This window comes from Globicephala melas, chromosome 13 (genome assembly GCF_963455315.2).
Source record: "Globicephala melas chromosome 13, mGloMel1.2, whole genome shotgun sequence".
NCBI classification, from domain to species: Eukaryota; Metazoa; Chordata; class Mammalia; order Artiodactyla; family Delphinidae; genus Globicephala; species Globicephala melas.
Genome location: NC_083326.1, coordinates 74188286 through 74202983, shown reverse-complemented (window position 1 = coordinate 74202983; position 14698 = coordinate 74188286). Strand labels below are relative to the sequence as shown.

The following is a 14698-nucleotide window of genomic DNA, read 5'->3' as shown; positions in this document are numbered from 1 at the left end:
ATGTGGGTGTCCACTCATCTAAAAAGGTCTTACTGCCCAATTCTTGGGGCTTCTCATGTATCTTTTGGGAGAAGGTGGCTTTTTAGAAGGGTTTCAGATGTGCCTAGGATCTGGTTTATATTTATTTAAATTATTTGTTCTTCTTTGCCATTACCTCAGGGCCCACATAGATTTTGAGGAAATATAGTTTCCAACCTAGTGGCTGAACAATTATAAGTAAAAGGAATCATGTTAGGGGTTGAAGTATTTTCTTCTGTCTCTAATTGTTGCATTGTAAACCATCGTGTTGAACTTACAAGGAAAGGCTAATGAAATTGTGATGTGTAATGTATAAGAACAACTGCAGGATTGTCTGATAGTGTTTTATGTACACAGGATTTTTTTTTGTAGATTGTTAGCTATCTTGTCTTTTTCTCTGAACTATAAGGGCAAATGGTCTTAAATCCCATCAAGGGAGAGTTTTAGGGTAAAAATAGGGAACTTCTTAACTGTGTATACTGAGATGGTGAAACACATTATTGGGCAAGTTATAGAATCCTCTTTCCCCTTATCTTTTAGGGTAGTGAAGATTCCCAGATGTCTGGAGGGGTTTAAGACTTGCCCCTCAAACTCTCACCTTAGCTGGAAGCAAGAGAATTTAGAAAATTCTTTAGTGGGCCTTTCAAAAAATATATCTCCTGGCATCAGTCTTTCCCACTTCACAGCTCCTGGCAGTAGCTACCCCCATTTCCTACATTCAAATAATATGACTGTTTAAAATGGAAATGGAAGAGGTTGCCATTTTAGAGGGTGTCATTTTGTTTCTCCTTTAAAAAACAGTAACTTGCATCTTCTGATGTAAGCTAACCTCCACGTGCTGTAGACATTAGTGTTAAATGTGGAGACTTACTACATGGACAAAAGTAACTCTTATTTTTCCAGTGGTCCCTGGCTGGTGTCCCCCAAAGGTGCAGAAGGGTAAGAAATCACAAAATGATTAAGCATCCAGGGCTAAAAGTGCAGCTTTTAGATCCAAACTGAGCTCAGAGGTAGTCACAGTGTGCATTACAAGACAGAATTAGGTATTTACAGAAGCCAGAGCCTTATTCTTCCTATGAAAGTATTTGAGTGCCAAATGATGTCTAAATGTTTTTTCCTCCATATTAGAAAGTTGGTTAATTGTATATAAATGAATAGCTTTCATTGAAGAAAAATATTGATACATGAAAACTGACCCAAGAAGAAGCAGCCCCCTTTCTGGCCCAAATTTGTGTCATTTCTTTTTATACCATTAAGCAACATTCTAAGAATATATGGCTTATTTTCAATTTGTTGCATTTTTAAAAATCCTTATTCATTGAATTTTTTTTTTACTTTCATTTTTTATGTTAGATATAACCATCTTGCCATCTGTATTTGTTCACTTTATTAATTTTGGGGAGGATTTAAGGGGGCAAACTATACCTGTTATTAATGGGCTATATGTCATTACTTAGGATTAAAATAGCTACTTTTAAAAATACATATAATAGCTGAGTATAACTGTTTTAATGTGAGGTCCCCAAGCCAATTAAATTGCAGTAATATTTGATACTACTCTGTGGCTGCCCTGTAAATACCAATGGCTGGTTGCATCTAAACAAGTATCAGTTGTACTTAAAAAAAAAAAAAAAAAAAATCGGGAAATATTAGTTATCCTGACACCAGTGCCTGGTTATAAATGTATTTTTAAACAAACATTTTTTTGCAGCCTTTTTATTTGTAGATGTTGTTTTTGTTTTTCTTTTACAGTCTAACAGTATATTTTCTGTTTTGAAGTTGGTGATATACGCGGGGCCTAACACAAACAGTAGGAAGGTTGCTGAGTATGGAGGCAACACACTGGGATATGGCAGCCGTAGTGTCTTAGGAACTGGTTGGCCGAAAGACTTGGTGAAGGTATGGTATCCAGGCACATTTGCTTCCTAGAAAAGAAAATGAACTTGCATTCCCCGTGGGCCCAAGTATTAACTCTATTTCTAGAAGACATTTGCCACGGGGGCTTTTGTTGAGGTGGGGCTACCTCAGTAGGCCTGTAAACCCACTACTTTGTTCAGAATGACCCTCCTTTCACTCATAAGGCATCAGACCCCTATCCGCTCCAGAACTTGTATCTGTCTGTTCCATAGGTTACTCCATGGGCTGAGGTTGTCACAGCATTTCTTTCCCTGTCCATTGAAAGGACTGCTAGTTCTTCCCACTCACTTATTCTCCAGACTCCCTTATGATGGGTGTCCTAGAACCATAGGGCCATTGCCATTTTAAAATGTGGAATCAGTGTTTTCAAATGAATTGGGGCCTTTGGAGCAAAATAACTATCCATTCTCAGACTGATGAGATTGGAGCCATGCTTTGTAATGTGGGCCCTTGAACTATAACATATCTACCTAGAATATGAATATGAACTGAAATGCCCACTAAAATGTGAAAACCTCTCCAGAGTCTGCTCCCAGAGCCTTTATCTCACATATATTATGTACCCTCTTTAATTCAACCATAGGCAGCAAGTTACCTCCAGAGGTATAGTCCAGATGCGTCCAAATCTGGATCAGCACAATACTTTTAATTGTTCTCTGATTTCCTGCATTTTGTTTCTTACTCATGGTATTGATTCAGCAATACAGAGCAAGGTCTTTCATCACTCTGTGTTCTTCAAGCTAATGGCTATTTGCCCACCTTATTGGCACAAGTGAGGTGGTGAGATGGAGGAGGGGGAGGGCAGAAAGTGTAGAAATCTGAGGAATTTATTGAAATTACGTTCAAGATTTGATCTTTACTCTGATCCTGCTATTGGGCAATCGTGGCCATTTCACAGATGCCTCATTCCCAAAGCTACCTGGTCAGGAGAGACAGCTGAAAGGTTGGCGTCCAGATGAGAGGGGATGGAATTTGAATCAAAAAGCGAGTGAGAAAAGAAGTGAAATGTTGGCTGTGGTCCTTCTGAAAGTAAATCTCTGAAATTCATTGCTCTCTTGAAAATTGTGTCTTGTTTTTAAAGTGCATTTTCCCCCCTTAAATTTTAAGGTGGAAGGAGATACAGTCACCTTCTCCTTTGAAATGAGAAGTGGCCGTGAACACAACACTCCCGATAAAGCTATGTGGGGCTTTGCTTGCACAGTTCGCGCTCAGGTACTTGAATCTAACCACTGCTGTGGGCATAGTGTACTTTTTCCTGTGTGCCTTGGTTACGTACATCATATTTGCCTTGGAAACAAGGCAAAATATGAGCTGCTGTTTCATCCATTTCTTCCATTTCGCAGCAGTAGACCACTAATAGAAGTAGTAGTTGTATGGACTAAAACTAGCTGGGACCTAAAATCAGTACAGCACCACAGAAAGAATCCCTTGCTAGGGGCTCCGTCTTCAAAGCCTGGAGAGGTGGTCTGTCTCCAGCATCTTTCCAGAGGGTGAGGAAGACTCGAACACCTGGTAGAAGTGAGCCCTTGGATTCTGGGTTTTAAGAGTAGTAGAATCGGATTATTTTTATTCTGTTCCCAAAGGCTCTTCTTGCTAGTCTAGATCTGTCTCTGCTTAATTACTCATGTTACTCATGTTAGATTATAGGTTTAATCTACTCCTTTTAACAGTACCAGTTACCTTCCTCCCAGGAATCTATTTAAATAAATTAAATCTATTTAAATAAATTAAAACGTATTTTCAGACTTGGCGGTTGCTTAAGTTTAACCAAGCCAAGGATCTCTGGAGTGGGATTATCTGCTAGAATGTAAGCTCCATGAGGGCAGGCCTCTTTGTTTTGTTCTCTGCTTTATCTCAGGCACCTAGAACAATGGCTGGTACACAGTAGGCACTCAATAAATATTTATTGAATGAATTCAGTGTAATCATTGACAGCATCTTCGTTCAAGCACAGAATGGAGGTGACAAAATGAAATAGTGATTTATACCTGGATAGGTACAGCAGAGAGGAAGCTATCCAAAAAATCTTGCATGTGATTTATGCTGTTTCTAATATGGAGTCTTACTGACTCTTCTCTCTCCAGAATTGTGTTGAGACTTCACTCTGTGGTCATTCCAGTGCTGCCGTCTATCTACTCATGGTGTTGGGTGCTGTCTCTGTGTCCCATAGCAATGATACTTGATACTGCTCCATGAGCCCCTGTGGTTGGGGACAGTGCAGTGTGCTGCAGTGCAGGTGAAGCGCTCCTCCATGTAACTGACCAGTCTGGTTTGCCCTGTCTGCATTGTAGGAGTCTTCAGAGGATGTGTCGGGAGGCTTACCTTTTCTGGTAGACCTGGCTTTAGGTCTGTCTGTGTTAGCTTGTTCTATGTTAAGAATCCTATACAATGGACCAGAAATTACCAAAGAAGAAGAAGCCTGTCAGGAGCTGCTGCGGTCCAAACTTTTACAAAGGTAAGAAAAGGCTCAAATTGGACTAGTTTTGCTCGCAAAGGAAGAAGGACTTTATGTGGAAAACTACTTTTAGTACATTTCCCAGCTGATTGTGCCTACTGCCTGCCAATCCCATGGGTATCGCTGTGTCTAAGAAATAAGATGAAGATTACATCAGAGTGCCTTGTGACCCTTACTTTACTAAGTTTGAAATTACACCCTTGAACTGTGTAAGCTTTTCTCCAACCCAAGTACTGTATACTTAAATTAAAGGATCCCCCAAAGAATGGGAAGATGGACAATAAAGCAAACATAGCAAAGTGTTCCTTCTGGAATCTTGGCTGTGGGTATATGAGTGTTAACTGTGTAATTCTTCCAACTTTTCTGTATATTTTAAAGTTTTCATAATAAAATGTTGGGGAGGAGGTAGAGTCCCAAAGATGGGGTTTCATATAATGCTCATTTTTCTTCAGCCTCTGGAGGAGGTTTGATGAATAAATACTTAATACATAATGTGATCCTTCAAATGTTGAATATCGATATATCTGCAAACTTCAAGTAGCTTTCCAGATAGAAGAGGAAGTGAAGAATCTCTTCTTCTTTATGTTCAGGTGCCAGTGGCAGGTGGAGGCCAATGGTGTGATCTCCCCTGCCCTTACTCCAAGCCCGTCTCCACTGCCTCTGACCATTGAGGAAGACAGAGAATTCACTTACCCCTCTGACGTCCTCGTGCCTCCTGTTGGAAACTACTTTGACCTGCCCCGGATCAGGCTGCCTCCAGGAATCATGATAAAGCTCAGGGAAATTTCTGGGCGTGCCAGACCTCAATTTAGACCAAGTATAAAGTATGTTGCTATACAGCACTTTATTTTCCCAATGAAAAAATGTTTAAACAAGCGAAGGGGGTGTGTTTCTTCTTGTAGTCTAGCAGATGAACCTTTCATTTTACATGTACTTGATGAATGTTAACCAGGTGCTCTGGAGAGTACCCCCAGGTGGTGTTCCAGGTCGGTGGGTTAAAAGCGTGGGCTCAGCAACGTTAGTATTGCCTGAGAACTTGTCAGTTCTTGGGCCCCATTTTACACCTGCTGAATCAGAACCTCTGAGGATGGGGCCCAGTATAATCTGTGTCTTGACAGGTTTTCCATATGATTCTGATGCATGCTAACATTTGACAAATTCTAGGTTTTTCTCAGGTGGTTTGACCTTCTACTTGAAGGTAGTCATCAACTTTGGTTTCCATAGGGTCTAGAGACATTTCTTTATTTTCAAGGCCTGGAGAGATGGTAATCTTTAATCTAGAATGTGAGGTCTTGCAGTTACCAATGTCTTTGTGGTATTCTAGCTTAAAGTTAAGTCTGTTTTGCAGGCCTCTGCTCTGCCTTCTGAGGCAAGATTGGCCATTTCAGAGAGAAGAATTTGAAGAATAGATGAAATTTAACATGAAAAAGTACAAAAGCACCGTTGTTTTCAGCCCAACATCCATACGCCCAAAATACTACCAGCCATAATACTGCATAAAATTAATTGGCAGATATATCGTGCCAAAGATCTTTTATTAACCTCAGACCTATTCCAGCTCTAATATAACACCAGCTCAAAATATACAAATCATAGAAAATGAAGTCTGTTTAATTTTGATTTTCAGCTTCATCGGCCAATGTCAGTTTTATCAGTTTAAATATATCAAATTATTGCCAACTTGTAATAAAGAAAGTGTGGTGAATATTTAACATACTTAAATCAAAGCGTACACTCTTCCATCTATAAAATACAGTATTGGTAAGTTGAGAACTTACCAATTCTAGTCATATAGCTGACTGGTTTCCCTTGTGATCGCAGAGAAGTAATCCAGCCAGACGTGATGGAGGAAATGGTGGTATCATGTGTCATTAAGCACTTGAACTTGGTTGATGCACTGCAGTCCCTAATAAATTTCCAGTATCAAGAAGAACATGCTGAGGAATATGATTTATTGTGTAAAATCATGGGAGAGACATTTAAGAAACTCAATGCCATGGAGAGACAGCTGCAGGTAAGTGAAAGTTAAAACATTTAGATGTCTCTTATAACTGTGGGAGATGACTTCTTTCCTAGAAATTTAATGAAGTTTAAAAAGTGATCTGAATTTTAAAAAGATTATTGCAACTAAAATTTCTGAATTTACAGATTGCATTTGTTTTTATTTTGCATCTAGTTTCACGTTGTTTTATATTTTAATGTGTCAGAGTGTTGCAGAATTGGAACAGAAATGGCAAAGTGAGGTTGATGATGCCACACAGGGGAAACTGGAGAACAACATGCCTTTCTTCTATGATTACCATTTTAATGAGGTGAGCAAGCTGTATGACTCATCACTGGGGCATTGCTATTTGTAGTACAATGGTATATACTGTGTGCGTAGAGATAACATGATTTTTAAAATGTTGCATACCTTGAAACATACCCATTGTTCAAAAAGGGTTAAATAAGGTTGATTAGATTAGCATGTCAATGATACAAAGAATAAGTTACTCCTTATTTAATTAATAGTTTTATAAAGCAGTTATCATCATTATCAAATTCTGCTTTCAAGCCTTTAAAAAAAAAATAAAAGAGTTATAAGCACTGAAGAAATCCCCAGAAAGTAGTCATTGCCATTTTTAATCATTAAAATATCAAATAGTAACTTACAAATGTGCTTCTGGTGTAGAAATATGGACCAAAGGTGGGTTTTTTCCCTGAAATTTTCTGTTCCTTTTAACACGTACAGTAAAACTCAGTTTTTGCAGATTCTGCATATGATCTTTTCTTGATTTTTCCTTCTTTAGAACAAAATGAAAGAACTAGAACTTTTGTGTTCAATGAAGGAAGTCTCCTTTGATGGAAATGATCTTGAAAACATGGTCCTATCTCTGAGGTTAGTGATGTTAGTAACTGTGTAAAGCTAATTTATCACTTTGATGCTCAAAACAAAAATCTCATCTCTTAACAGATATTTTAAAAAATATTGTGCATTCAACTAAATATTTTAGAGTTGGAACTTATTTGGTATTTGGAAACTTTGATTTTAGCCTTCAGAAGTTAGCATATAGGCACTTGAAACTGGGCAAAAGGAACTAAAACTGGCCACAGTTCATAGCACGGCTCTCCTCGGATGGGGAAGGGGGAAGGCGAGCAATATTTATCAGATTACTTTTGCTTAGGTTCCCCTCTATCTTCTCATATCCTTTGTAATGAAACACTTTAGTTTTGGTAAACCAGAGGACAACTAAATGCACATCAGTCTTTCTTTATAGGGAGAAGTTCCTACAAGAAGTGAATTCTCTTATTCAGAAACCCTCGCACCCACTGGCTAAAACGAAGACGTTAGTGAAGAGTCTAATGAACCGAGCTGAGCTGTTGCTGCACGTCACCATTGCGGCCCAGTCCGGCCTCACAAGAAGCATCTCAGGGACCCCCGCAGAAACACCGGGTACTGCTGACAGCCAGCCCTGAAAGGCTGTCTGCGCTAGTCTGTTCATAAAACATACATCAGCTGCTTTAAAAAAAAAAGAAAAAGAAAAGAAAATCACTCTTGTGTACTCACAGAAAGGAAGAAAAGGAAATTTCAACTTTTTAATTTTGCCTTTTACTTTTTCCAGCCAAGAAGTACTTTTCATTGAATTCATGTGGTGTTTTGTGAGTCATCTGAGCATCAGGGGTGCCTCGTCATTTGCCTTGTTTAGTTTTGAGGGGAAGCATCTAAGGAGCCCAATAACATGTATTTTTATAATCCCAGTGCCCCTCATTTTTAGATTATGGATTGCCATTTTCATAGTAACATATAATTAGTCAACGTTGTGAATCCTGGAATGCATCATATTTTTCTCTTTACTTGAAGCTGAGTTTGCATTTCCTCTTTAGTAATTATGTGGAACCTTCTAGCATGAATTTCCACTATTAATTTTTTTCCTAGTCACATTCTTTTTTAAATTAATTTATTTTATTTATTTATTTGTGGCTGTGTTGGGTCTTCGTTGCTGCGCGTGGGCTTTCTCTAGTTGCGGCGAGCAAGGGCTACTCTTCATTGTGGTGTGCGGGCTTCTCATTGTGGTGGCTTCTCTTGTTGCGGAGCACGGGCTCTAGGCATGCAGGCTTCAGTAGTTGTGGCTCACGGGCTCTGGAGTGCAGGCTCAGTAGATGTGGCGCATGGGCTTAGTTGCTCCGTGGCATGTGGGATCTTCCTGGACCAGGACTCAAACCCGTGTCCCCTGCATTGGCAGGCAGATTCTTAACCACTGCGCCACCAGGGAAGCCCTCCTGGTCACATTTTAATTGCTAGCTTGAAAACGCATTTCTCAGGGAAATCAACGAGTCTTCTTGCTTAAGCCAGATCCACACACTGGGCAGAGCCCATAATAGCAAGTGTTAATTCTTACCCTGAGAGAAGAAGTCATAACATGTTCTTTTCTTCTTTTTTTTTTTTTAATTTATTTTATTTATTTTTATTTTTGGCTGCGTTGGGTCTTCATTGCGGTGCGCGGGCTTCTCATTGCAGTGGCTTCTCTTATTGCAGAGCACGGCGCACGGGCTTCAGTAGTTGTGGCGCACGGGCTTAGTTGCTCTGCGGCATGTGGGATCTGCCTGGGCCAGGGCTCGAGCCTGTGTCCTCTGCATTGGCAGGTGGATTCTTAACCACTGCGCCACGAGGGAAGCCCATAAACATGTTCTTAAATGAAAGACTCCATGTTGTCTAGACCCATTGCCCGATGGACACTGTGGAGCAAGTGAACTTGTTTTCATCCCATCTGATTGCCCAGGGCTCCTCTCACTAGGGAGAGAAGTCTAGGATGACTCCCAGGTTTCTGACCCCAGTAATAGGGTTCCCCTGCAGCAGGGGAAGCATGCCAGGTGTGCAGTATGAACACATGCTAAGATGGTCAGCTACACCATGTCCCTGGCCACATTAGCCCGTGTTCATTAAAGGTCCCATGAAAGACTTACCCACTCAGTAAGCCTGGTGGTGCTTTCCAAGAGGCTTTTGGCATTAGAAATGATGAACCAGTAGTTTCCTAAGAGATAATGTCTTCAAAAATTATAATTTTTTTAGATTGAAGCTATCTAACCATTTTTAAGACAGATTCAAAATGACCTCAACTTTCTTAACATCTTTTTTTCTTTACCTGTCTTCACATGCAGTTTTGTCTGCTTCCATTAAAGTGTTCCTTTACAAAACAACTATTTCCTTGATAGGAGTGTATATCTTATAGGAAAGGCTGGTCAGATTCTAGCTAAAGTGTGATATTTACTCACATCAACTATGATCAAAGCAGAGGTATCACCAAATGGCAATAAGTCAGCTAAATAAAGCCAACATTAAAGGGGGAACAAAGGCCATCTCTAAAAAAAAAAAAAGGATCTGGATTTATTTGAATTAAGATTTTTTGCTTCCAGAAATTACTTTCTCTGTCCTCTCTTGCTTTTTGGAATGCTTAATATTAAAGTTAACACTGATGGTTTACGAAATTAAATGAATTTTTCAGCCTTTCTTTGGAAACCCAATTTGATAAAAGGAGTTTAGTTTTTCAAGATAAAGTAATTTTTAACCTTGATATTCGAGGTTTTAAACCTCAGTATTCAAGGTTTTAAAAAATTGGCCTAGGGAATTCCCTGGCAGTCCAGTGGTTAGGACTCTGCACTTTCACTGCTGAAGGCCTGGGTTCAGTCCCTGGTTGGAGAACTAAGATCCCACAAGCTGTGCGGCACGGTGCCCCCCGCCCTCCCCCCAAAAAAATTGGCCTAAAAATCATCTGTGTGCTGTGCTAGCTGGTTTGGTGGCTGAACTGGAAAGCAAAGATACTCTTAGACAGTTCGGTGGTTGCCTGTTACTTTTCGCTGTTGCTGCCATCCTTACAAATAGGATAGCAGATATGTCAACGTTCTTCTTCCTCTCTGTTCCAGCTTGTAAATCAGCCTCTGAAACAAAGGTGATATCTCATGCTGTGCGGCAGCCTGTTTTTCTTCGCAGCATGTCGGCTCCTTCTGACCTGGAAATGATTGGTAACGAAGATTTGGAATTTACTAGAGCAAATCAGAGGTAAATAGCTAATGGCCAAGGTCGGATTCCCACCTGCGGCTGAGCGCTGTCATCTCAACACACTCCCTGAGCGGCTTTCTTGTTTGGCTGTAGGCGGCGCCACGTGACCAGCCACCGCAGCAGCTCCTTCACGCTCCTGCAGTCATTGGCCATCGAGGACAGCAGGGATAAGCCCACCTACAGCGTCCTGCTGGGGCAGCTGTTTGCTTTCATCGGCACCAACCCTGACCAAGCTGTACGTCACGTTTTGCCGACCACAGGTGGATAGCACGAGGGGTCGTGTGACAGCAGGAGTCAGGTGTACTTCCTTTTCATGCGTTTCAGGTGTCCAGCAGCAGCTTTCTTTTGGCTGCGCAGACAAGGTGGCGGCGGGGAAACACTCGCAAGCAGGCGCTGGTGCACATGCGGGAATTGCTGACGGCTGCCGTGCGAGTCGGGGGAGTGACACATCTTGTGGGTCCGGTGACAATGGTCCTTCAGGGAGGACCCAGGTCAGTTGTTTCTGTTAGTTTATACTGTCCTGTCTGGAATGGGCAAAAGCCATTCCAGAGATTACTCTTGGAGCAAGATCTTAGATTTTAATGTTTTCCCATAAAATAATATACTTTAACAAAACTGGTACAGGATTTAATTTTAAAAATTCAGCACATATAACAGAAAGTAAAAGTCTCCTTCCCTTCCCTTCCTAAATTCCACTCTGTTCATTAAGAGCTTGTTGTATCAACTATGCATACGTAATAGCTATTTCATTCTCTTTGTATGCTTAAGTGTGTATGTGTATGATTTTTTTAAAACTCAATTCAGATTATATTACACAGGCCTTACTGTAATCAGTTGTTTTCCTCAATATATCTTGGATATCTGTGTCTTTTCATGTTAATATGTATAGATCTACATTATAGCTTTTAAGAACTTCATGGACCTCAGTTGTATAGATGGTTATATTTTATTTAACTCATCCACTACTGATGGACACATAGGTTCATTTATTTATTTATTTTGTGGTACGCGGGCCTCTCACGTTGTGGCCTCTCCCGTTGCGGAGCACAGGCTCCGGACGCATAGGCTCAGCAGCCATGGCTCACCGGCCCAGCCGCTCCGCGGCATGTGGGATCCTCCCAGACCGGGCATGAACCCGTGTCCCCTGCACCAGCAGGTGGACTCTCAACCACTGCGCCACCAGGGAAGCCCTAGGTTCATTTATTGTTTCTTTCTCTCTTTCACTTTCCCTCTCCTTCCTTTCTTCCACCCTTCCTTTCTTCCTTCTTTCTGTTTTGGTTTCCTTTTGCATTAACAATAGTGCTGCAGTCAACAACCTTATATCCTTATATTTTTGGTGCTTATTTTTACTAGATCAAATTTCTTTTTTTTTTTTTTGAATTTATTTATTTATTTTTGGCTGCGTTGGGTCTTCATTGCTGCACACAGGCTTTCTCTAGTTTCATGGAACGGGGGCTGCTGTTTGCTGTGGAAGAAACAAAATTTTAGTTCTTGCTCACATCCATTGCAGGTCTGTCTTGGCTCATGGTACTCACAGAGAGCTCAGGAAAGAGGAGGAGACCACCATCTCGAAAGCTTTCAGGGCCCTTGTCAGAGCTCTGGCTCATTGGCCAGACTAGTCACATGCCCACCCAACCGCAGCGGTGCCCAGAGGCGTAGTGAGTAACACTAGTGACTGCCACAGCTTACTTCCAGAGTAGTTTCTCTGTAACACTGGCAGCATTATTCCTTTTTCCCTCATTACATTTCCCTCATGACATTATTAATGCCATGTGTCAGACATCTAAAAAAAAAAATGCAGAAAATCCCAAAGTATAAAATAAAAATGACCTGTAAATCTAGCATCTTAAAATAAAACCTATTAATGTTTTAGTGTATTTGTTCAGTCTTTAGTCTAACCGTAGTGATCTCCTATAATGTTTTTAGTGCTCGGATAGCACTGCATCATATCCCTGGACCTTTTTTAAGCCAATTTCCTATTTTTAAACCTTAGTTTTTATTTATTTTTACTATTATAAACAATGTTATGTTGTATATCTTTGTAGATAAGTCCGATAGTTCCAGTTTTCAGCTAACATTAATTGCCATAGAATCTATCCCAGGTTGTGTTTTTACATTGGGAAAGTCTTATTTCCCAACAGGATTCTCACATTCTGCTCATAATCAGAGTACGAACTTGCAAAGGACGCTTCGCTAATCTATTTGTGTCTTGGTTTTCTCACTAGTGCAATTGCATTTACAGTATTCAGTGCTGCATGGAATGTCGTAGCCATGCCTCAAATGAATGGTTTCATTATTAAATAAGTTTGGGAAATGTTGGGTGCCATTCTCTTGCTCCTAGAGATATGAAAGACTTTAACCTTAAAAGATTCTGAGTAGTCCTGCAGTGAGGAACCCAGCTTACCTTTACTTAACGTGGGATTTCCCAGACTTTTCTCTTTTTTTTGGCTGTGTTGGGTCTTCATTGCTGCACACGGGCTTTCTGTAGTTGTGGCGGGCGGAGGCTACTCTTCATTGCGGTGCGCGGGCTTCTCATTGCGGTGTCTTCTCTTGTTGTGGAGCATGGGCTCTAGGCGGATGGGCTTCAGAAGTTGTGGCACACAGGCTCTAGAGCGCACGCTTAGTTGTGGCGCACGGGCTTAGCTGCTCCGCGGCATGTGGGATCTTCCTGGGCCAGGGGTCGAACCCCTGTCCCCTGCATTGGCAGGCAGATGCTTAACCACTGCGCCACCAGCGAAGCCTTCCCAGACTTTTCTTGAGTGTGGGCGTTGTCTTTGAGGCACACTTAGAAATCTTGCCCAACAGCCTTCTGTGATCCTGCAGTTTGGGAAACACTGATCTCCAAGATTCCTTCAGTTCTGGATTCATCTAGACACTCTTGGGTTTCTCAGAAGAACTCTCTTGCTCTTGTGTTCACTATCGCCGTTCTTGACATGGTTGAGGAAGTCTGAGCTTTGGTTCTGTTCCCTAGAATTGAAGAACTAACCTGTGGTGGGATGGTCGAGCAGGTCCAGGAAGCCTTTGGCGAGACCATGACTTCTGTTGTCTCTTTGTGCGCCCGTTACCCTATCGCTTGTGCGAATAGCATCGGACTCTTATGTACTATACCTTACACCAGGTAAGCAAGGAAATGCTTTTTATTGTTAGTAAGGTACACCACAATGTAGTGATTAAACAGAAATATTTTTTAATTAAAAAATTGGATTTTTTGGTTTTGATTATCCAGTGACACTATCACTCTGATTAAATGAGCTTGTCTCCTGACAGACACTTAAAGTTACTATGTAAATTCCTTATTGTTGAGTTCCTGCATGATCAAGCGTGGATCCCCATTAGGGAATTATATTACAGTGTCAAAATGGAGAAGTTTGAAGGAAAGAAATAGGTCCCTAGGAAATTACTTATATACTGAGCAAAATTTTTTGCCCTTGCACATTTATTTCCTCTCTTAGTTACTTGATTAATAGTTTGAAAATGTCAAGAATTCATGAAGTCATTCTTTGAATCCCCTTATGATAAAGTATGTAGTTTTTTTCTATTATGGTAACCTTGTGTTGATTCCATCGATTTTTACTTTGCTGTTGTATACGAACTAACCAGAACTTGACGTTCATTATTTATGAAGGAAAATACTCATTCTAAAAAATTTCTATGTTGAGTTATACATTGGTATCCTAAGTTGTGGACAAGAAACTATACTGACATGTTTTATGACCCTTTGATAACCTGAATCTTAAGTGAGAAGTTCCTAAGGGCTAATCAGTTATATTTCTTTCATTCAACCCTTTCTGCCTGGCCCAGGAGTGAAGAGAAGTGCCTGGTGCGCAGTGGCCTTGTTCAGCTCATGGATCGACTGTGCAGCTTGAGCAGTCAGACTGAGTCCAGCTCCAGTGAGAAACAAACCAAGAAGCAGAAGGTGGCCACCATGGCCTGGGCAGCCTTCCAGGTGCTTGCCAACCGCTGTGTTGAATGGGAAAAAGAAGAAGGTGAGAAGCAGGATTCCTTTCTAGAGCTCATTGATTTCTTCTATTGATGTGTTTATGTATTAAGTATTTGTGCTGGATGGGGGAAAGAAAAGCTATATTAAATTACATAAGTAGATTGGTTGAATCAATTATGTTATCATGGGAGCCTCTTCATCGGCATGGTTCTATGAAAATTTACTACTCTATGACAGTAAAGAGTATCCTAACCTGGAGGACATTATGCTAAGTAAAATAAGCCAGACACAGAAAGACAAATACTGCAGCCATCTCACTTATATGTGGAAT

The 14698-nt window shown here is 40.8% G+C and overlaps 1 protein-coding gene across 5 annotated transcripts in view; it reads left to right on the top strand.

Moving 5' to 3' along the window:
• The window catches only part of HECTD4 (HECT domain E3 ubiquitin protein ligase 4), a 190370-nt gene that overhangs the window by 97102 nt on the left and 78570 nt on the right, over positions 1-14698 (top strand). For 3 of the 5 annotated variants that reach the window (XM_030860498.2, XM_030860497.2, XM_030860496.2), the window contains exons 22-34: positions 1771-1917; positions 3043-3147; positions 4227-4390; positions 4981-5214; positions 6212-6404; positions 6598-6702; positions 7180-7268; positions 7648-7823; positions 10292-10427; positions 10521-10662; positions 10752-10918; positions 13399-13545; positions 14229-14413. In XM_030860498.2, coding sequence (XP_030716358.2) covers positions 1771-1917; positions 3043-3147; positions 4227-4390; positions 4981-5214; positions 6212-6404; positions 6598-6702; positions 7180-7268; positions 7648-7823; positions 10292-10427; positions 10521-10662; positions 10752-10918; positions 13399-13545; positions 14229-14413 — 1990 coding nt within the window. The remainder of the gene's footprint in view (positions 1-1770; positions 1918-3042; positions 3148-4226; positions 4391-4980; positions 5215-6211; positions 6405-6597; positions 6703-7179; positions 7269-7647; positions 7824-10291; positions 10428-10520; positions 10663-10751; positions 10919-13398; positions 13546-14228; positions 14414-14698) is intronic. The other 2 variants (XM_030860500.2, XM_030860499.3) reach the window with 1 other exon arrangement.